Below are 21,072 nucleotides of genomic sequence, written 5' to 3'. Positions count from 1 at the left end.
CTGGGAACTGGGGACTAGCCAATAGCTCAGAGAAGTAGCCAGAGGTGAGGAAGAAGGCCTGCCTTCCTGGGTCCTGAACGGTGGTTCCCCCCTCCCAGCCCGCCCCGTTTTTCTCCATGAAACTTCCAGGAAGGTGAAAGTGAGAGGAAGTAGGTCACTCTCCCCTACTTTCCTGCCATGTGCAAGGTCTTTTGGCGACATGCTTTCTCTCTCCAGGCATGTCTTGATTTTGATTTTAATGTAAAGTCCTTTACCCAGGAGTGTCCCGGGGTAAAGAGCAGAATCCAGGTCTGCCAGGATTGGGACAACGGACACTCACCGTCTGCCCAGCGAAGGAGACCTCCACAAAGGGATCCACGAGGTCCTTACTGTCACCCACAAACGCTTTGGTGACATTCGCCATGATGCTGGAGTTCACCTTGGGCAACCCTTCGGCTTTGTAGAGTCTCACGTAGAACCTGGCCCAGGGCCTCTCTGACGGAAACCCTTGAGGGATCAAGAGGTTCCTTGCGGGGGACAAAAATGAAACATAAAACAGCTGTTTCACTTGAAAGAATAGAAAGAATAGGTAGAGGCAATTTGGAGGCAGAAAGGAGCATCCTGATACAGGAGAAAAGATCAGGATGCATCGCTAAAATGAGTTTTCTTCCTGGTGTGAATGACAGCGTGGGGTATGAATAGAATGAAAGCAGTAAACTGGTTCAGGTTCCAGAATTACAGAATAAACACTTAAAAGAGGTACATTAAATCTTCCCATTTCATAAGTCAGGGGCTGAAATTATTCTCCCTTCAAAGAAAAATCAGCTCAATTCAGATCAATAGGATAAGCTTAGGAATAGCTTATCTGTTATGGGTTGGTATAGGAAGACAGGCTGTTCTTGTTCCAGAAGCTGACCTCCCAAAGGACAGTGATGCCTTTGGTAAGATACCTCATGGTGCCCCTGACAGAGCAGAATCTCAGGTGGACAGGCCCTTTTAACTCGGCAGTTCTCAGGAACCCCTAAAGGGGGTTCCTTCAAGGAACCTCTCCTGAAGGAAAGGGAGAGGGAAAAGACACGGAAATGGGGACATGTCATTTCTCTTGCGTGGTCCTCCATGGACCTGTCTCACTTTTCTATTTGCTCCTCAGCATCGGAGGTTTTGGGGTTGGGCTTTAAGACATCTCCTTTTCCAGTCACGCTGATGTCACACTTCAGGTACCCCTTCGCGCCAGTCCTGATGTCACCAGGATCCGTGAGCAGGGCCCACTTGTCACAGAACTGATGACCTGCAAGACGTCCCAACAGCTCAGATAACCTGCCCAGGCGCACCCAGATGCTCCACCCACTTCTCCTCCAACACAAACCTCCCCACCCTCTGCTCCCCAGGAGGGGCTCGCTCATCATAGTTATTTCCAAGTCCCATGCAGCCCCTCCTCTCCTCTCTCCCCACCCACTTCTCCATCTTTTTCCCCAACCTGCCACAGGGATTTTGGAAGCCCTCGACCAAGTGGAAAATGCCTGGACTAGAGTCTAGCTTTGACCGGAGAGAAGGACATGAATGCAGTGTAGAAGCCATGCCTGAGGGACTTCCCCGGGGGTCCAGTGGTTAAGACTGTTCTTCCACTGCAGGGACCACTGGTTGGAAAACTAAGATCCCATATGCTGCACAGTGTAGCCAAAAAAGAAGAAGTCACACATAATTTCACAGGCCGCAAGTGCCACTCATGGGTCTTTTTGCCTGGCCTACACAGTGAGCCCAAACTTAAAAAGTTCTCACAAAATCTAGGCTTTAAACTTATCTTTAAAAAAAAAAAAAAAATCTGTTAGATCTGGCAATAGTCCACATTGCCACACTGTGGCAGGGAGGAAAGGAGCTGAGTAGATGCTATTCCTTCCATAGGAATTATGTCCCCCCCACCTCCATTTCCCCCAGCCTCCCTCAATTCCCACTGCATTAAACCCAATCCACTGCATTCAGTGATGCCCACTGCCTGGCCCCCTGGGGTCATGTGCATTGGAATCACTGTTCAAGAGAAGGAAACTTTGATTAAAAGATTTATGTGTGCTGTTGGTTCTGTTACTTATTAACTCTTGACCTTGGACAATCTGCCTAGCACCTCTGAAAAATCAGGGATAATAGTAATAATTACAGCAAATCCATGTATTACTTATCATAGTCATTATTTTGTGCTAGATCCTATGAAGTGCTTATGCATATATGCTTACGTTTATATTTATTTACATATATATTTACTTAATCCTTCAACAACTCTATGAAGGAGATGCTATCGTATCCCAATTTTTACAAATAAGGAAATTGTAGCACAGAGAAGTCAAGTTATTAACCCAAGGTTGCACAGCTAAGAAAGAGCAGAGTAGAATTTGAAGCCAGGCAAATCTGGCCCCAGAGTCCACATTCTTAACTTCCACCTTTCCTTCTTGTGTCTCACAGCAGTAAATTGGACAGACTTTGGGAAAATATTTTTAAAAACTGCTCAGAAGTATCCCTGGGTTGGGAAGATCCCCTGGAGGAGGGCATGGCAACCCACTCCAGTATTCTTGCCTGGAAAATCTCCATGGACAGAGGAGCCTGGCGGGCTACAGTCTATGGGGTCGCAAAGAGTCAGACACGACTGAACGACTAAGCACACAGCATACGGACATATAAGACAGCTTTATCATTAGACTGAAAATTTCAAAGAAGAGATCCAAGAGTTATACAGTTATGCCACTTTGCATAACTGATGCTCAATGTATTGAATGAATGGATAAATGGATAAAGGGAAAAATGAATTGACTTCTGGGTGTCAGAGAAGAGAAGAGTAAGAGAGACTGGGAGGCAATACTTTCTCACCAGGCTGGTTGTACACGGTCCCCAGGTCCACTTTGAAGGAGCCGATCAGTACACTTCCTATCAGCTTGTGGTGAAAGACCTGGGAGAGATGGAGCAGTGAGTCTGGCAACATTAGGTTTCTGTTTGAGGCTAACTCTGTGAAAAGGGCTCACGACAAACTCATCAAGAGGATTCTAGGCCTTGAACCTTGTCTGGCCTTCACTCTTATCTGGAGCACACTGACATTTGGTTATCGAATCTCAGGGCTGGCTGTAAGGGTGGCCAAAGAATCACAGCTGTACCTCATCCTCTAGCAGGATTTTAGCTAACTGTCCTTTGAGGGACACCCATCAAATCTCACCACCTAAAAGGTGTTTGCTTTTTCTTTGTTTGTAGCCAAAATGAACTCTAGAGTAGCCCAATATTCAAATCTATCTCTGCGTTTAGAAACTCTACTCGACCTTTTTTTTTTTTGCTTTGTCATGGGGTCTTAACTGCAGCAAGCAGGACCTTCCTTGCATTATGAGGGATCTTCTGTTGTAGCACATGGGCTCTATAGCTGTGGCACACAGGCTCAGTAATTGCAGCCCTTGGACGTAGTAGCTCCACAGCATATGGGATCCTAGTTCCCTGACCAGGGATCGAACCCATGTGCCCTGTATTGCAAGACAGATTCTTAACCACTGGGCCACCAGGGAAGTTCCAACTCTACCCATCTTTAAATGCCTAGAGCAAATGCTGCCTCCTTCAAGCAGCCCTCCCTGATCCTTCACAACTGAACCTGTTCCCTTTCTCTCCTAAAATCCCACAATGCTTTGCTCACAACTTTCCCATCCCTACTGTCTTGAGAAGTTTGGGACATGTACAGTAGTCGGGACAAAGGAGGCTGTCATCCTCAATATTTTGTCTGATAAGTCAGTAGACTGCTGGCTGTTTACAGCAGAACACTTTTCATTCTAAATGCAATTAAGATAAGGAAGTTCTACAGGAAGCTGGCAGAGCTGGGCCTGGGTCCAGAAACCACAAAACTGCTGAAGAATCAGGACTAGTTTAACCTTTAACCCAGAAAAGAGAAAACTGAAGGTGTGGATGAAGGGTGACAGTAGCTCAGCTGTCTTCCACTCTTGAAAATACTGCCATCTAAAAGCAGGTATAGGACCCCTTTGCAGTTCTCAAGCCACAGGAAGAGAGATTTCAGCTCACTATAAGGATAATTTTTATAGCAGAACTCTCCAGCAATGGAATGGGCCTCTCTAGAAGTAGTGACCTCCCCGTCACTGGATATAGTCAAGTGGTGCCCAAGAACCCCATGTCATGTGCCATGGAAGTGGTGGAGAGGGATTCCTGTACTGGCTGGAAGTTGGATTATACGGCCTGAGCTTCCTTCTAACCGTAAAATTCTATGAGATCCTTGATTCAAGGCCAGTTTTCTACCTTCTTCTTCCAAGTTAGAGAAACAGAGATAGGCAATAACAGCTTTGATCCTCTGCTAAAAATCCACTTGCTCCATAGAGAGTCATGACCCTTTTCTATGATGCTGCATAAAACCTAGCTATCAACTGTTCCTCTGAACTCTAGACAGTCCCCTCAGTCTGCAATAAAGCTGATCCCACAAACAGGTGGTTGTCTGACTGATGCAATGAGACAACATCCTGGCAATGTCCCAGGTCCCGAAATATCTTCTCACCACCTGTCAGCATGCCTGAAATTCACATGTGAAGAATGTTTGGCACCTGGTCACTTCTCATTCTTCAAGAGTCACATTCTTCAAGTACCCCCAAGCAAGGTTCCACTAATACCTAAACCTTAATGCAGAACTTATGTATAATACAATATAATATGATATAGATTGAATGGGTGATGAAGATAGGCAAGGAAGTCTTCAAGACTTCCCAAAGCCTAGAATCTCTTCCACCTCCATCACCATCACCACCAATGATATACTTACTGAGATTTTGATGATCTTGTCAAAAAGATGCAACTGGGGCCCGATGAAGTCGAAAACAAAGTACTGTAAAACATAAAGTTCATTCTGCGTGTAAGAACTTTCATGTAAGAACTCTGTCCTTCAATACTTCTAGTTCTGCGTTGTTCTAACCAATTGCTGCAAGGTTCCCAATGGCATAACTCTATCATCAATTAATTGACTTGCTTAATTTGTTTGATTTGTTTCCACTGAAACTTGTTTAATTTGTTTTCATTTTTTTCAAATAGGAAAAAAAACACCAATTACATCTTTTCACAACATATATGTAAGCTTTCCTCTAAAATGAACATGAGAATTGGAATTATTGGATCATAGCTTATGTGCATGTAAATTTTTAGTAGCTAGCATAATTTTTTTCCAAAGGAGCTGAAGCATTTTACATTCCCATTGGCAGCATATGAAAATAGCCATTTCTCCATTCCCTTGCTAGCCCTTGAATTGTCAGTTCTCTTACATGTTCATTTTTATTGCTTATATATAATGATGACTGAAAATATATCTCATTGTGGTTTTAATTTAGAGTAAGCTTGATTAAAATTTCATTTTCTTGGGATTTTTTCAGCTTCAAACATCCTTGTGACATTCCCAAGACTGACCAGGAAAATAATAAAAAGAAATTATGGGGAAGGAAGATTTCTAATTTGAAGAAAGTGACTGAATTTTAGAGTTGAAGAAAATATATAGACTAGTCTCCATATTCTACATATAAAGATTGAAGATGAAAAAATTTAAAAGACACGCCTGGAGTCATATAGCTAGTTATTGCTGAACCCGGGACCAAAGTTGAGTTCTCCTAACATTATCATAAAAAAATTCAAGATCGAGATGTTTCACCATCGGCATTTTGTCAAGTTCCCAAAGTGAGGTAGGATGCTCCTCATGTAGAAAGCTGGAGTAATGCTTTGTTACAGACTGTGTTTTTTTTTTTTTTTTTTTAAATATTATTTTATTAGTTGGAGGCCAATCACTTTACAACATTTCAGTGGGTTTTGTCATACATTGACATGAATCAGCCATATAGTTACACGTATTCCCCATCCCGATCCCCCCTCCCACCTCCCTCTCCACCCGACTCCTCAGGGTCCTCCCAGTGCACCAGGCCCGAGCACCTGACTCATGTATCCCACCTGGGCTGGTGGTCCGTTTCACCATAGATAGTATACATGCTGTTCTTTCAAAACATCCCACCCTCACGTTCTCCCCCAGAGTTCAAAAGTCTGTTCTGTACTTCTGTGTCTCTTTTTCTGTTTTGCATATAGGGTTATCGCCACCATCTATCTAAATTCCGTATATATGTGTTAGTATACTGTAATGTTCTTTATCTTTCTGGCTTACTTCACTCTGTATAATGGGCTCCAGTTTCATCCATCTCATTAGAACTGATTCAAATGAATTCTTTTTAACGGCTGAGTAATATTCCATGGTGTATATGTACCACAGCTTCCTTATCCATTCATCTGTTGATGGGCATCTGGGTTGCTTCCATGTCCTGGCTATTATAAACAGTGCTGCGATGAACATTGGGGTGCACGTGTCTCTTTCAGATCTGGATTCCTCAGTGTGTATGCCTAGAAGTGGTATTGCTGGGTCATATGGCAGTTCTATTTCCAGTTTTTTAAGAAATCTCCACACTGTTTTCCGTAGTGGCTGTACTAGTTTGCATTCCCACCAACAGTGTAAGAGGGTTCCCTTTTCTCCACACCCTCTCCAGCATTTATCGCTTGTAGACTTTTGGATAGCAGCCATCCTGACTGGCGTGTAATGGTACCTCATTGTGGTTTAGGAGGCAAGGATATACAATGGAAAAAAGACAATCTCTTTAACAAGTGGTGCTGGGAAAACTGGTCAACCACTTGTAAAAGAATGAAACTAGAACACTTTCTAACACCATACACAAAAATAAACTCAAAATGGATTAAAGATCTAAATGTAAGACCAGAAACTATAAAACTCCTAGAGGAGAACATAGGCAAAACACTCTCCGACATAAATCACAGCAAGATCTTCTATGACCCACCTCCCAGAATATTGGAAATAAAAGCAAAAATAAACAAATGGGACCTAATGAAAATTAAAAGCTTTTGCACAACAAAGGAAACTATAAGTAAGGTGAAAAGACAGCCCTCAGATTGGGAGAAAATAATAACAAATGAGGAAACAGACAAAGGATTAATCTCAAAAATATACAAGCAACTCCTGAAGCTCAATTCCAGAAAAATAAACGACCCAATCAAAAAATGGGCCAAAGAACTAAACAGACATTTCTCCAAAGAAGACATACAGATGGCTAACAAACACATGAAAAGATGCTCAACATCACTCATCATCAGAGAAATGCAAATCAGACTGTGTTTTAAGGACTGAAGGTGGTGGCCGAGTCAGAACTAGGAAGTTGTTTCACGGATTGTTTGGTATTTGAGCTGCACGATGGAGGAATGGGACAAGGACATTAGAGATGAACATGACATCAGCGGGAGAGGGAGACATGATCACTAACAGCTTGCTGTTAAAGGCAGAACAGAAAAACCAAAACATGGAAGAAAAACCAAAGATGTCATCATATCCTACAGTAAGAGACCTTCAAAATGGCAGTCCTGCAATATCAATGAAAAGCTATATTATAGTTATATTATGTTCAGTGTCTCCTGTTTAAGAGAACAGGAAACTATGTATAATATTTCAGGAAATTTTGCATATATATGTTCAAACTTTTTAAGAGTTTTGGTGTTCAGAAAATCTTTTCTGTGCAAAACTCATTTACATGAAGTTCTTCATTCTCTGGTATATGAGATGCTGTGGGTTCCTTTGGACCAGTAAATTAGTTGTACCATTTATTGCCTTCCACTGAGTTTCACATGTTTCAGACTCAACTGCCTCACATAGGGTCCTAGACCTCTGAAGCCACACACATTTTTCTAGCTGGGAAAGATTCCCCAGCCTCTACTAACTGATTCCTTCAACATCTGATGAACTTTAGGCTTGAAAATTAGAGTCCAAATCTATAACAAAGAATTTTAATTCAACTTTTATGTTTTCACTTGATTTCCCAGTGATTACGTTTAGCCCAATGGAATGCCACTTAGATGCAAGACTTGTTTGCCTCAAGCAAATACTTATACTCATTAACAAATCTGTAGAGTTTTGCAGTTTTAAAGCACTCCTATGCATGTTATTTCATATCACTTCATACTCAAAGATGTTATGGAAGTGGAGAGAAGAACAGTAGAAGAACACTGCTACTTTAACTCATGGTAAAAGGCGCTAAGGCAGGAGTGATAAAAAGGAAAGGAGTTGACAGCGCAAATGTTATGGAGATGGGGAGTAGAACAGGAAGGAGACACTGCCACTTTAATTAATAGCTAAAAGTCCTAAGGCAGGAGTGATAAACAGGAAAGGAGTTAGATAACAGCTCAAACGGGATTTGGGAATTTTCTGTTGATTTTATTATGCATACTCCCCCTGACTTCCTTTTCAATTTCCACTCTCATTAAAAAATTAATTAAAAGTTGACTGCACTTATTGACAATTCATGGTGTTGAAGTGTCTGGGAGGAACAAGCGCTCTTGCACGCAGTTGGAATGTAAATCATTACCTCTTTGGAGGGCAATGTGGTCATATCAAATTTTAAATGCATATACTCTTCACCCCAATTATGCATTTAAATATCATTATAAGGTACCCAAAGGCTGAAAAAAAACTTTTAATATCCATCAATGAGAGACTGACTGGTTTAGTAAATTATAATAAGTCCATGCAATGGAAAACTCTACACCAAAGAAGGGAAAATAAGGTTGAACTAGATGTCTTGATATAGACTACTCTCCAGGATACATCATTTTGTGAAAAGGCCAAGGTCCAGGACAGTGTGTGTAGAACACTAACATTTGGCTACAATATTTGTTCACATTCTTATGCACACCTGGAATATTTCTGGGAAGATACACAAATGCCTGGGGAGAAAGTCTGCCTCCAGGGAGGAGGACTTAGAGATCAAAGATCAGGGGAAACACATATACTGTATACATTTTCTCATAAATCATTTTATACTTCTCGAACCTTTGACAGTTTTTTTAAAAACTGTGTAATCTTTTTATTTAGAAACAAGAAATTAGTGTGTATAAACTTAGAAGAGCTATGTCTCTCTTTGATGTTTTCCTTTACAATTTTTATGCTGCTTAGAAAAATACCACTGCTTTACTTTCCAAATCAGTATGACTATGTCAAAATTAATAATTAAATTTTCAGTGTTTCTGCTCTGCAAATGAATATTTATCTTCTTACTAGCCAACACATTTATTGAATATATACTCAGAACTTATGATGGATGAAGATGAGTTTATAAGAAATTGGTACAACCAATATGGGAAACAGTATGAAGGTTCCTCAAAAAATTAAAAACAGAACTACCATAGGATCCAGCAATTCTACTTCTGAGTGTTAATCTGAATAAAACACAAATTCGAAAGGATATGTGCCTCCCTATGTTCAGGACTATTTATAATAGCCAAGATATGGAAGAAACTTTGTCTGTCAACAGATGAATGGATAAAGATGTGATATATATACATAATGGAATATTTCTCAACCATAAAAAAACAACAATGAAATACTGCCATTTGCAACAGCATGGACAGACCTGGAGGGTAACAATCTGAGTGAAATAAATCAGACAGAGAAAGACAAATACAATATGATTTCACTTACATGCAGAATCTAAAAAACAACACAAATCAGCTAACGTAACTAAACAGAAACAGACTCATGGATACAGGTTGCTAGAGGGGAGGGGTGTTGAGGGGATGAGTGAAACGGAGTAAGAGTTGTGACCTACCAGTTACAAAGTAAATAAGCCATGGAGATGTAAACTAGAGCACAGAAAATACAGTCAAGAGTATTATAATAACTTTGTATGGTGGCAGATGGTAACCAGATTTACCACGGTGATCATTTCCTTATGTGTTACTAAGTTGTACATCTAAGACTAATATAATATCATAAGTCAATTACACTCCATAAATATTTTTTAAGTAATAAGAAAATGGGTCTATTGAAAACAACAATGAATTTAAAATCAAGAGGACTTCCTTGCCTCGACTGTCCACTGTCCGTTAAATTTTGTTCATAAGGAGGCTCAGCGAGTTTGCCTTGGGCTTAGATGAGGGGTGGGAAGCAGTCAGGAGGAGAAGATTTTCCGTTTGGCTGAAGAATGCTGCCATGTGGTGAAGAGCATGTTGGTGGAGAGGAAGCTGGTGACCCCCCCGTGACTTACTTCGTTGTAAAATGGGCTGTTGGTTCCTTCCTTCACTGTGCTTTGCTTCTTCTCGTCCCCGACCTCGACGATCACAACCGGATCTATGTTCTCACCCACCAGCTGGCGGGCCTCCGTGATGGTTATGGCAATCTACAACACAAAGCAGCGTGCACACACTCTGAGCCTGGCTGCTCATTCACACGAGAAGAGCTGGGGGAGCGCTCCCCCGGTGACTCAGCGGTAAAGAACCCGACTGCCAATTCAGGAGACGCAGGTTCGATCCCTGGTCTGGGAGATTCCTGCCGAGGAGCACCTAAGCCCATGTACTGCAGCTACTGAGCCTGTGCTCTAGAGCCGGGGAGCCGCAACTCCTGAAGCCCTTGCACCCCACAGCCCATGCTCCGCAACCAGAGAAGTCACTACAGTGAAAGGCTCATGCGCCTCACCTAGAGAGTAGCCCCCGCTCACCACAACTAGAGAGAAGCCTGTACAGCAGCGAAGACCTAGCACAGCCAGCAATAAATAAATAAACTTTTTTTTTTTTTTAAGACGAAAAGCTGGTGGAAGCTGGGTAGGAAGAACTCATCACTTACTTGGTAATTTTGGGATCTGACCTCCCCATCGTGGATCTTAGTCAACAGTTTTGATCTATTGGAAGAAAGTTAAACACATTTGTTTCATTAAGGAAAAATCTACCTGTGGAATCCAGAAAAATGAACCTATTTCCAGGGCAGGAATAGAGATGCAGATGTAGAAAACAGACGAATTGACTGAGCAACTTCACTTTCTTTAGAGTTACCTGGTGGCTCAGATGGTAAAGAGTTTGCCTGCAACGCAGGAGACCTGAGTTCGATCCCTGGGTTGGGAAGATCCCCTGGAGAAGGAAATGGCAACCCACTCCAGTATTCTTGCCTGGAAATTTCCATGGATGGAGGAGCCTGGCGGGCTACAGTCCATAGGGTCGCACAGAGTCAGACACGACAGTGTGACTTCACTTGCACCTTCACAGGGATGGGGTAGGGAGGGTGGGACAGGCTGAGAGGGCAGCGCTGACAGATGTGTACCAACTACCATGTGCATAGGAGCTAGTGGGAAGCTGCTGAGCGGCACGGGGTGCTCGGCTCCGGGCTCTGTGATGACCTAGAGGGTGGGGGAGGGAGGTCCAAGAGGGAGGGGACATAGGTATACACATAGCTGATTCACCTCATTGTCCAGCAGAAACTAACACAAAATTGTAAAACAATTATACTGCATAAAAAATGATCAATGTTTCTTCAAAAAATGAATTACTATTCCCTTAAAAAAAAAAAAAAAAAGAACCTACCTTAAATCCATAAGCCACGATAATATTTTCCCAGGTCCTTTTAAGTGCTTTTATTTATATCAGATATTCTCTCTCCCTCTCTGGAGGAGATAAGTGTAAATGGACATGTGACTTAACCTCTCTATGACTCAGTTTTCCCATCTTAAAAAATGGAGCTAATAATAAGCCATATACATGGAGTGATTACTACAATTAAAAGATGTAACATATATATTTAACCTAGCATCTGGCAAGATTTAACATCAACTCTTATTGTGAGTATGATTATCAGTATCATTTATTTCTTATTTTACAGAACGAGAATCTGAGATGCCCTAGCAAATCAGTGGCAGGCCTGGGTCTAAATAAGGATCTTCTTTATCTGCTGTCTGGTCCTATCCAGATGACCACTTTGCCATTTCTTGTCTATACAGCAATTCTGGGTTTCATAACTGCTTTTGGGGGGGGGGGGCGGGAATTGGTAAAAAAAATAAAAATAAAAAAGAAAGAAAATTGCAAGGAACAACCAGACATCTTAGTGAGATTTCACTTTCAGGGGACTTCACTTGTCTGGACTGTCGTGAGTAACTGAAAACAGATGTTCAACACCTGGGTATTTAGAGATTGGATAATAATAGATATGAAGAATCCTTGTTGTCACAGAAGCAGCAATGGGTGGGGGGGAAAACAGAGCTCGAGTTCCTATAGAATTTTATTCTCTTTCCTTCTAGCAACACTGCATCTGATTTCATTCTATTTCTGCTGATTGTAACTGACTCTAGTAGAGAATAAACTAGTAAGAATCTCAAGGTTTTGGAGTCAGACTGATCTCTATTAGAATATTTGTTTTCACCAGTTTTGTGACATTAACCTTAATTTCTTCATCTATAAATAGAAATAATTTCTACTGCAGAGGGTTGCTATTTGGATTAAAAGAAATATTGCATGTAGGAAAAGATAGATATCAAAGGGCATCTGTTCTTTAATAAAATGGCAAACCTGTACCAAGCATTTACTACGTGAAAACTCTGTGCTAGTCTCAGGGAGAAAACAAGCATAAAGAAGCCATCATTTTGGTCCTCGCAGAGCTAGCAATCTATCCAAGAGAGACAGGACCAGAATATATAGAGAGAACTATTAAGTACAAAATGTGTCATAGGGAAAAAACGTGACAGAAGTTCAGAGAACAGAAATATCCATGAGACTCAAACTAAGCAATAAAGATGTCACTACAGAGGTCAAGTTTGAATTGAGCACTGGTGGATGGGTAGAATTTTAATTGATGGAAAATTCACTGACCAAGGAGAAAGGAAAAGGCTAGTACTTCTTCTCTTTCACCCATCTTTCTCCACCAATTCAGTACTATTATCCTAGTAAAACAAATGTCAAAGGATCCATTAAAGGATATTAAAAATAATTGAAATCCTGATTCTGGGGCTTGAGGGGGGGGTGGGTGTCATGGTGCAGTGTAGGGGGGAAGGAGATATTACAGTGAGTATGAGCATAGAAATTTCATGCCTTCTTCTAAGGGCCAGTCTCTGACCTATCACCTTTTCTGATTTCCATCTCTCTCTGCCCCCCTACTCCACCCTTACACACATATACTGTGCATCCTGTCACAGCCCAGTAATAACAACTCAGGATCTTCCTGCCACCCAGGGAAGCACTGATTTGCTCTACTGATAGTAATAACTGAGTGGAAAAGGAAAGGATGGCATGAGGAATTATCATAAATAAGAAATGGACACAAACAAATCAAAGCACTAGCCCCAATTATTGGCTTCCTCATATCCAGACTGTTTACTCTGGAAATTGTAGTCTGCTCTTGCTGTGACATGGGCTGGACTTGTGACTTGCATTGGCCAATAGAATGCAGCAGAAATGACTTTTGCCAATTTCCAGCCTAGGTTCAAGAGATCTTGTGTATACTTCCACTCTTTCTTTCAGAACTCTGGCATTAGTCCCACTGGAAAAAGTTTGGGGGGAATTCCCTAGTGGTCCAGTGGTTAGGACTCCTCACTTTCCCTGTAGCGGTTGTGGGTTCAGGCCCTGGTCACGGAATTAATATCCCACAAGCTGTGTGGCAAAAAAAAAAAAAAAAAAAAAGCCTAGCTTGCTAGAGGATGTAATACTATAGTGAGAAAAGCCCCATAACCCCAAGTAAAGTAATCCTAAGCCAGCCCACAATGGACCAACCCTCAAACTAAAATCAACAGAGCTGCCAAATGATGAAAGAAACATAAGTGACGTCCTTGTGAAAATATGGAACCAGTAAAAACTAACCAACTAACCCGTAGACTCATGAGCAATAATGAATTCTAATATTAAGCCTTGGGGTTATTTGTTACACACCGCTAGCTAACTGATAGAGCAGATTGCGTGCAGAAGGTCAGTTTGTTCTGAGTTTTTGTTGGGTAGTAAAAGAACCACTGAAGAAAGCTGAAGAAACCAGTGAAGAAAGTTGAGTGCCGAAAAATTGATGCTTTTGAACTGTGGTGTTGGAGAAGACTCTTGAGAGTCCTTTGGACTGCAAGGAGATCCAACCAGTCCATCCTAAAGCAGACCAGTCCTGGGTGTTCATTGGAAGTACTGATGCTGAAGCCGAAACTCCAATACTTTGGCCACCTCATGCAAAGAGTTGCCTCATTGGAAAAAACCCTGATGCTGGGAGGGATTGGGGGCAGGAGGAGGAGGGGATGACAGAGGATGAGATGGCTGGATGGTGTCACTGACTCAATGGGCATGAGTCTGAGTCAACTCCGGGAGTTGATGATGGACAGGGAGGCCTGGCGTGCTGCAAATCATGGGGTCGCAAAGAGTCGGACATGACTGAGCGACTGAACTGAACTGAACTGAAAAGAACCACTTTCTCATTTGGGACAAACACAAAGCTAAGACATCTAGCATTCTGATGACTTAAAGAACAGGTGAGGGACAGCTTCTGATTGTCTCCTGTTGCTGTTATCATTCCTGAACAATGAGGGACATGAAGATTTAAAACTAGGAGCTGGTAGAGCCGGGGCCCTGGACAGCACTGCCATAGAGAAAGTGGAGGGGACACAGCACTCTGTCTTCCTGCCTCAGACCTCAGCTCCTTGTAGACAGGGACTGGTGTTATTCACCCGGAAATTGCAGGGTACCTGGCACAAGAGAGGTGCTCAGTAGGAGTAGGCTGGTTGCCTGTGTCAACACTGTACCTTCTCTTTGGAGGAGATGAGGGGACAGGAGTGATGGAAGTATTGTCAGAAATCAAATCTCCTCCCAGGCCTTCCTGGTGAGATGGTCCCTCCTGTGGTGCTTCTGCTTCAGCTTGACCGTCTAAAGCAAACAAAGGGAAAAGCCTATTAAACGTGACACACCATGGCAATCTGAGCCTCGACCCTGCATCCAGCGCTATGCCAGTCACCACAGACACACAAGGAGACCAGAAGACAGTCCTTGACCTCTTGGACCCTAACATTTTTTTTTTTTTTTTTTTTTTTTTTTTTGGACCCTAACATTTTATTGGCAGAAAGGCCAGACACGTTATACATCTTCTGTTTAAAAAAAAAAAAAAGGGTAGATTTGTATGCCTGGTGTTGTGGAGTTATGACTTATGAATTTAAAGATGCGCTTTCAAGTCACAACCTTGCCACATTTAGACTTTAGACAACTAATTTATTCCCTCTGTGTCTCATTAGCAAAATGTCATGTGCATAAGAATCACCTACGAAGCTGTTAAAATGCAGATTTTGATTCAGTAGGTCCAGGGTAGGGCCCAAGACTCTGCGTGTCTAAAAGCAAGGTCCCTGGTGAGGCCATTCCTGCTGTCTGTGGGCTAGTTTTGAGTAGCAAGTTGTCAAAGCTTGAATAATGTTCCCCGAAGAGATCAGACTCTGGTCCCTTTTCATAAATGTAATTTTATGCTAAGCCTCAATATACAACACAAGTCTCTTGGCACCAAGCTGTTTTATGTGCCATGGGGTGGAATGCAGGGCAGGGACCTTCTCCCAGCCTCACCATCACCCTCTTCAGCCACCCCTGAAGCCATTTCTTAGAAGTCTAGGCTCTATGCGACACTGGTAAGCTTCTAAACCCCTTCCAGCTTTGATATATTTTGATTCTCTGATTTGAATTAGCAAACCAACAAAACAGAACCGAGTCAGAAGACAGAATAACGCAGCCCCTGGAGTCACAGGAGCTCACGAACCCAGACCTCATAGGTGTCCAGTATCATAGAAAGGATGACTGAGCCTGCGCTGCCTGCTCTGACTCCTCTGTCACTCGGGAAACAAAAGACAAGCCCAGCCTGCAGAGACCCCAGAGGAATGCCCGCACCCAACTGAGCAACTTGAAGTGTGAAGATAAACTTCAGCCTTGCTCCCCGTCTTGACCACAAGGGCCTCAGGAATGAGGAGCAACTGTGACAGAGTCAGGTTTCCAATGAACATTCTTAGGAACCTTACACATGCCAGAATCTGGGCTATGTTAGATGTGCAAGATGGAGGAATTAGCAAAACATGGACCCTTCCCTGTGGGGGTTTATATGCCCCCACAGGAGGGTGAGACTGACCTGGAGGTGGGAAGGCAGTCAGCTGAAGCATCATCCATAGCCAACATACATTCACTCACTCATTCATTCATTCACTCACCAATTCATTCACTCACTCACTCATTCATTCATTCCCTCACTCCTTCATTCATTCACTCCCTCATTCATTCACTCACTCATCCATTCATTCACTCCTTCATTCGTTCATTCACTCACTCATTCATTCATTCACTGAAATACTGTGTCCTCTCCAATCAAGTAACCAAGCAGCATCTACTGTAACCTTCTTTAAAAAAAAAAATTATGTTTCTCTTCTGAAAACCCCTCTTTTGAAAAACTGCACTTAGAATATGTCTGAAGTCTGCACAGGACTCTAACTCCCTACCTACCTGACTGCCGTCTCCTCCTGGCCCACCTGCCCCTCTGGCCCAGCCCTCATTGCTTTCTAGTTACTCACTCCCTTCCCTTCTAACAAGTCACCTCATGCTTGGAGTTTTTCTTCTCAGGTTGCTCTGCCTGAGTTGCCCTCCCTGCCCTGGTGGGCTTCCACTCATCCTCGATGTTGTAACTTAAATATTTCCCCCCAGGGGGCCCCTCTCAAAAGAAATCCCCCAATCGGCTCCACTTAAACACATGGTCTGTTTCCTTTTCAGCACTTTTCTCCACTTGTAATGCAGCTTCCTCATCAGGGCCCCCATGGATAACAGATGGCCCAACCAGGACAGGATGTTCTGAAGACTTTTTACAAAGGTGTGGGTGTAGAAAAACTACAAAGGATTGTAGAGATATCTGGAGCCCAAGGCAGCCAAGCTGATACCACTTGGAGACCTTCCAGATGAGGAGAGAGGATAGTTACTAGAGCCTGAGAAGAGAGGAGGTTGGGTCCTGTGGGCTCCCCTAGAAGGAGGGATGACCATTTTCCAGTTGGGGGACACATCCTGACCTCCCTCTCCTCCCTCCCCCACACCTCATGCTGGGGTGCCCCACTGGGGAAGCCAGCTGGGTCATGTATCCAATGGGGTCAGCCTCCTAGAACTGAGAACAGATGAACAAGGGTAGAGAATAGATCTGGAACAAGTGCAAGAGCTCCCTCTAAACTATCCAGTGTCACCACTATATACCCAGAGTCTGGTGCAACACCCGACACTTAGGAGACATGGCATTGATATTTGTTGAATGAATGGTGATCGTGGAAGGTACCCAACAACTACTCATTGGGTAACTAATTAATGGGTACGTGCTCATGTTACAAGCTCAGTTGTGTCCCAGCTCTTTGAGACCCCATGGACTGCAGCCTGCCAGGCTCCTCTGTCCATGGGATTTCCCAGGCAAGAATACTGGAGAGGGTAGCCATTTCCTCCTCCAGGGGATCTTCCGACTCAGGGATCGGACCCACATCTCTTTTGTCTCCTGCATTGGCAGGCAGGTTCTTTACCACTGAGCCACCTGGGAAGCCCTAATGATGGATGGGTCAAGGTACCTGGAATTTTACAAAATTAAGGCATAGCCATTAGGTCTCAAAATACACAGATGTAAGAACCACAGACCTTGAGAATCTCTAAACATTTCACCAGAGAAGTCCTAACCTCCCCAGTCATGCCAAGAAGGAAAGACCAACTTGTACTCAGGTCCATAGACTTTGTTTTGTCAGTCTGCAGGGTCAGGCCCTGGCCAGCAGGATGGACACTATTTACTTTCCAGGAGAGGCCTGATTCCTGTTTGCCCTGTTTGCTTTGTGGGCTGAAGACTCCAGTTAGAATGAGCCGTGGGAGCCAGGTCCTCTGAAATGCCTCTGGTCAGCTGCCCCAAATCTCTACCAGCTTATTCTTTCCCTGCTGCACAAGCAGTAAGGGCTCCTCACTGGAGGCTGACCCATGGGGTAGGAACGCTTGGGCTCTGGTGTAAGACCAACCCAGCCTCAGAAGCCAGTTTCTCCCTCTATTGGTTGTGTGACCTTGAGCAAGCACTTAGCCTCTCTGAACCTCTTATAATATGGGGGCAAAAGAATCTACATTTCAGAGTCACGAATGATATGTATCAATTCAAAAGCAGAAGGGGTTTATTCAATGTGTCAGAGATATTATTTTTCATAAGGTCCTTGAAGAAAGGAACTGTTTGTTTTGCAACCTTGTACCTCCAGGACTACTGCAGGGTCCTACTCAGGGTTGTAATTTCAAGGACATCAGGAAAGACCCTAGAGTCTTTTCTACCCACTCCCTGATACCTTCTATTTCACCCAATAGGCAAATACTTTTCTTAAGCTTTAAACCTTGTCTCCACCTAAAACGTGATGCCTCTCCTGTCCCATCCAAGGATGACTTAATCATTATTATTATCAGCACTTCAGTATGATGAGTCCCCCCCCTTTTTTTTTGTAAGATTGGGTTTTACATGAGAGTGAGGAGTGGAGTTGGGGTGGGGGAGGGCAGAGATAGGGCTACAGGGCACCTGCAGGAGACAGCAGTGAAGGGTAAATAGTGGATCCCTCCAAGGAGACAAGGAGAGCGAAAATAAAGCAGACCCACTGCACCATTTTGTGTTTAGAAACAGTCCAGAAAGCTGGCTTTGAACTGGCTGTTGTCAGGGCCACCCAGCAGAAGTCTCCAGGCATCACCCCAGACCTGTCCACTGGAAGCGGTTGATCCTCTTTGATTCACTACATTTGACTGTCTCCCTGATTCAGGGCCTGGCCTCCACCGCCACAGGTCACCTTGTAACTTGGGATTTTCTGCTTTTTGGAGAAAGAAGTAGCCCATTCTAAGTGTAGAATATCTGGATTTGCATCCCAATGCCGTTGCTTCCTGGCTCTGTGCCCCACACCCTCAAGGCCAGCTTCATGGGCCTGTGCAGCCTGCTGAGCCCTGTAATTGGCCCTGTAATAAGTCCTTGGCTTAGTGCTCTGCAATCACCATCCAGTTATTCTTAATAAGTTCTTGACAATGGCTTTGCATTTTGTTTTTTCCACTTAGCCCTGCAATCCTGCAGCTGGTCTTTTCCACACTTCATGTCCTCTCACTGCATCTCTGCGACCTCATTTGTGAAAATGGGATGACCGCACCTTCTGGCAGGATGATGGAGGGGTTAAATGAGTCCGTGGATGGAAAGCCTTCCCCAGAGCAGCTGCTGCCCTCCCGCTGATTTTTATCATCTCACTTGCTTCTCCGCATGACTCCCACGGTCAGCTGAGCCCATACTCCACTTACCAAAGGGAGAAGCTGGGACTTGGAGGTGCTGAGTGACTTATCCTGGGGCACAGAGCTGATCAGAACAGAGCCGGGAGCCTGAATTCTTCTGTCTCTGCCTCCCTGGGGGCCCTTTCATGGCCCAGCAGGTGTCCACCCCCGTTTGGCTCAGCGACCAGATGACCCAGCACCGATGGGGATCGCCGTGGGTGCACACTTGGGGTTGGCAGGGTTCGAAGACCCAGACACAGTTCCCACCTCACTCCCCCGGAGAGTGAACCCCCTTCTCAGCCAACCAGGGGTCAACTCTGGAGACCTGCAGGCCCCAGGGTAGTGGTCCCTCCCCAACCCCCAAAAGCCTCACCTTGGGCACCTTTGTTGGCCAGGATTAACCCCTTCTCTGCTTTATTCTTCTTTTTCTTCAGTTTTAGCCCAAACATTCCTTTTCTGGGGGGAAAAGAAAAAAGGAAAAAAAACTAAAAAATACAGCAATACCAACTTTGGCTCATTCAGACATGTTAAGAGAAAATAAACACACACACACACTCTCTGAGTTTTTCTGGAAGATGACCATCCTCCTCATCCACCCTGGAAGGGCATCACAAGACAAGTGTCAAGGGAATTCCCAGTGGTTCAGTGGTTAAGACTCAGCCCTGTCACTACTGGGGCTCAGGTTCAATCCCCGGTTGGGGAACTAAGATCCAACAAGCTGTGCAGCACAACCAAAAAAAAATAAAACCCACACGTGTCAGGACGACCCAACACACTCTCCAGATAGGTCTACTTCTGCAGGAACCGTGAAAATCCCACCTGAACAGAAATCAGGAGATCCACCTAGAACCACAGTTAACAGATAGCACTAGCTGTTTTCACCTCTATTTCTCTTTACATACCTATGCCTGGCACTCAAAACAAATGGTATCATTAAATCATCACAGCAACTCTTTCCTTCCCATCTTACAGATGAACAACCAAGGCTCAGAAAAAGTAAGCAATGTTTCCATGGTCACACAGCCCCTAAATATCAGTGCTAGCCCTGGACCCACGTCTGCCTGATTTCAGAGCCCAGACTGTAACCACTGAGAAGCCTGAGGCTGCTGATTCCCCTGAGCAGACTAAAACACCCTCTCCACAGCCAAGCTCTCAGACCATTTCCATGGGCAAGCAGAGCTGGGATTTACTGAGGTCACACCACAAGTGCGCAGCTCAGCTGACACATGGTGTATGCCCAGAATGTCAGCCACTATCATCATTATTATTATTATGAGCCAAGAGCAGGAATCCATTTGGGGCCTCCTTCTCAACTCAAGGCTTCCCTGGTGGCTCAGCCAGCAAAGAATCTGCCTGCAATGAGGGAGACTTGGGTTCAATCCCTGGGTCAGGAAGATTCCCCTGGAGAAGTGAATGGCTGCCCGCTCAAGTATTCCTGCCTAAGAATTCCGTGGATAGAGGAGAGTGATGGGCTAGAGTTCAAGGGGTCACAAAGAGTCAGACATGACTCAGTGACTAACACTTTCACTTTCTCAACCCAGAAAAGGGCCCAGTCTGCTATCTCCAGCTGATGCCAGGAGCATCCTCATCCTCTGCTGGCCTCCTGAAAGAATGCCTCTCTGGAGCTACGTGGAAGGGTGGCAAGTCAGAAAAAGTCCTGGCCTTGAGTCGGGCAGGCTGATGGGGTGGCCCATAGAGGAGGGAAGAAGAGGAAGAAGGACAGAAGGGAGGAGAGAGCAGCAAAGCTCAGACCCTTTCAGGGAGTATCCTGCAGTCCTGGGGCGACACAAGGACAATGGAGGAACCAAGGAAGCTTTCCCTTTCGCTGGCTTATTTAGGGCTCGTGAGGGGGTGAACTGCAGGGGCCAAGTTTAGGGCCTCCACACCCAGACTCCCTGGATCCTGAGCCCATCTCTGCCTCCTTGAACAGGTCACTTAACCTCTCTATACTCCTGGGTCCTCGTGTGTAAACGAGGTAACAAAGCTAAAGCATTTAGCCCAGTACCTGGAACA

At 44.1% G+C, this 21,072-nt stretch overlaps 1 protein-coding gene across 1 annotated transcript in view; it reads right to left on the bottom strand.

Moving 5' to 3' along the window:
- Positions 1 to 20,065, bottom strand: part of FER1L6 (fer-1 like family member 6) — a 128,202-nt gene extending 108,137 nt beyond the window's left edge. The window contains exons 1-9 of the mRNA XM_065902806.1: positions 19,962 to 20,065; positions 19,433 to 19,515; positions 14,553 to 14,673; positions 10,646 to 10,700; positions 10,071 to 10,202; positions 4,763 to 4,825; positions 2,836 to 2,914; positions 1,111 to 1,267; positions 320 to 506 (exon numbers count right to left, since the gene is read on the bottom strand). Coding sequence (XP_065758878.1) covers positions 320 to 506; positions 1,111 to 1,267; positions 2,836 to 2,914; positions 4,763 to 4,825; positions 10,071 to 10,202; positions 10,646 to 10,700; positions 14,553 to 14,673; positions 19,433 to 19,515; positions 19,962 to 19,993 — 909 coding nt within the window. The 5' untranslated portion in view covers positions 19,994 to 20,065. The remainder of the gene's footprint in view (positions 1 to 319; positions 507 to 1,110; positions 1,268 to 2,835; positions 2,915 to 4,762; positions 4,826 to 10,070; positions 10,203 to 10,645; positions 10,701 to 14,552; positions 14,674 to 19,432; positions 19,516 to 19,961) is intronic.
- Between the last annotated feature and the right edge of the window lie 1,007 nt (positions 20,066 to 21,072).

This window comes from Muntiacus reevesi, chromosome 12 (assembly GCF_963930625.1).
Source record: "Muntiacus reevesi chromosome 12, mMunRee1.1, whole genome shotgun sequence".
Classification (NCBI taxonomy): domain Eukaryota; kingdom Metazoa; phylum Chordata; class Mammalia; order Artiodactyla; family Cervidae; genus Muntiacus; species Muntiacus reevesi.
Note: the sequence above shows the minus strand (reverse complement) of the source record. Positions and strands in the feature narration are given on the sequence as shown.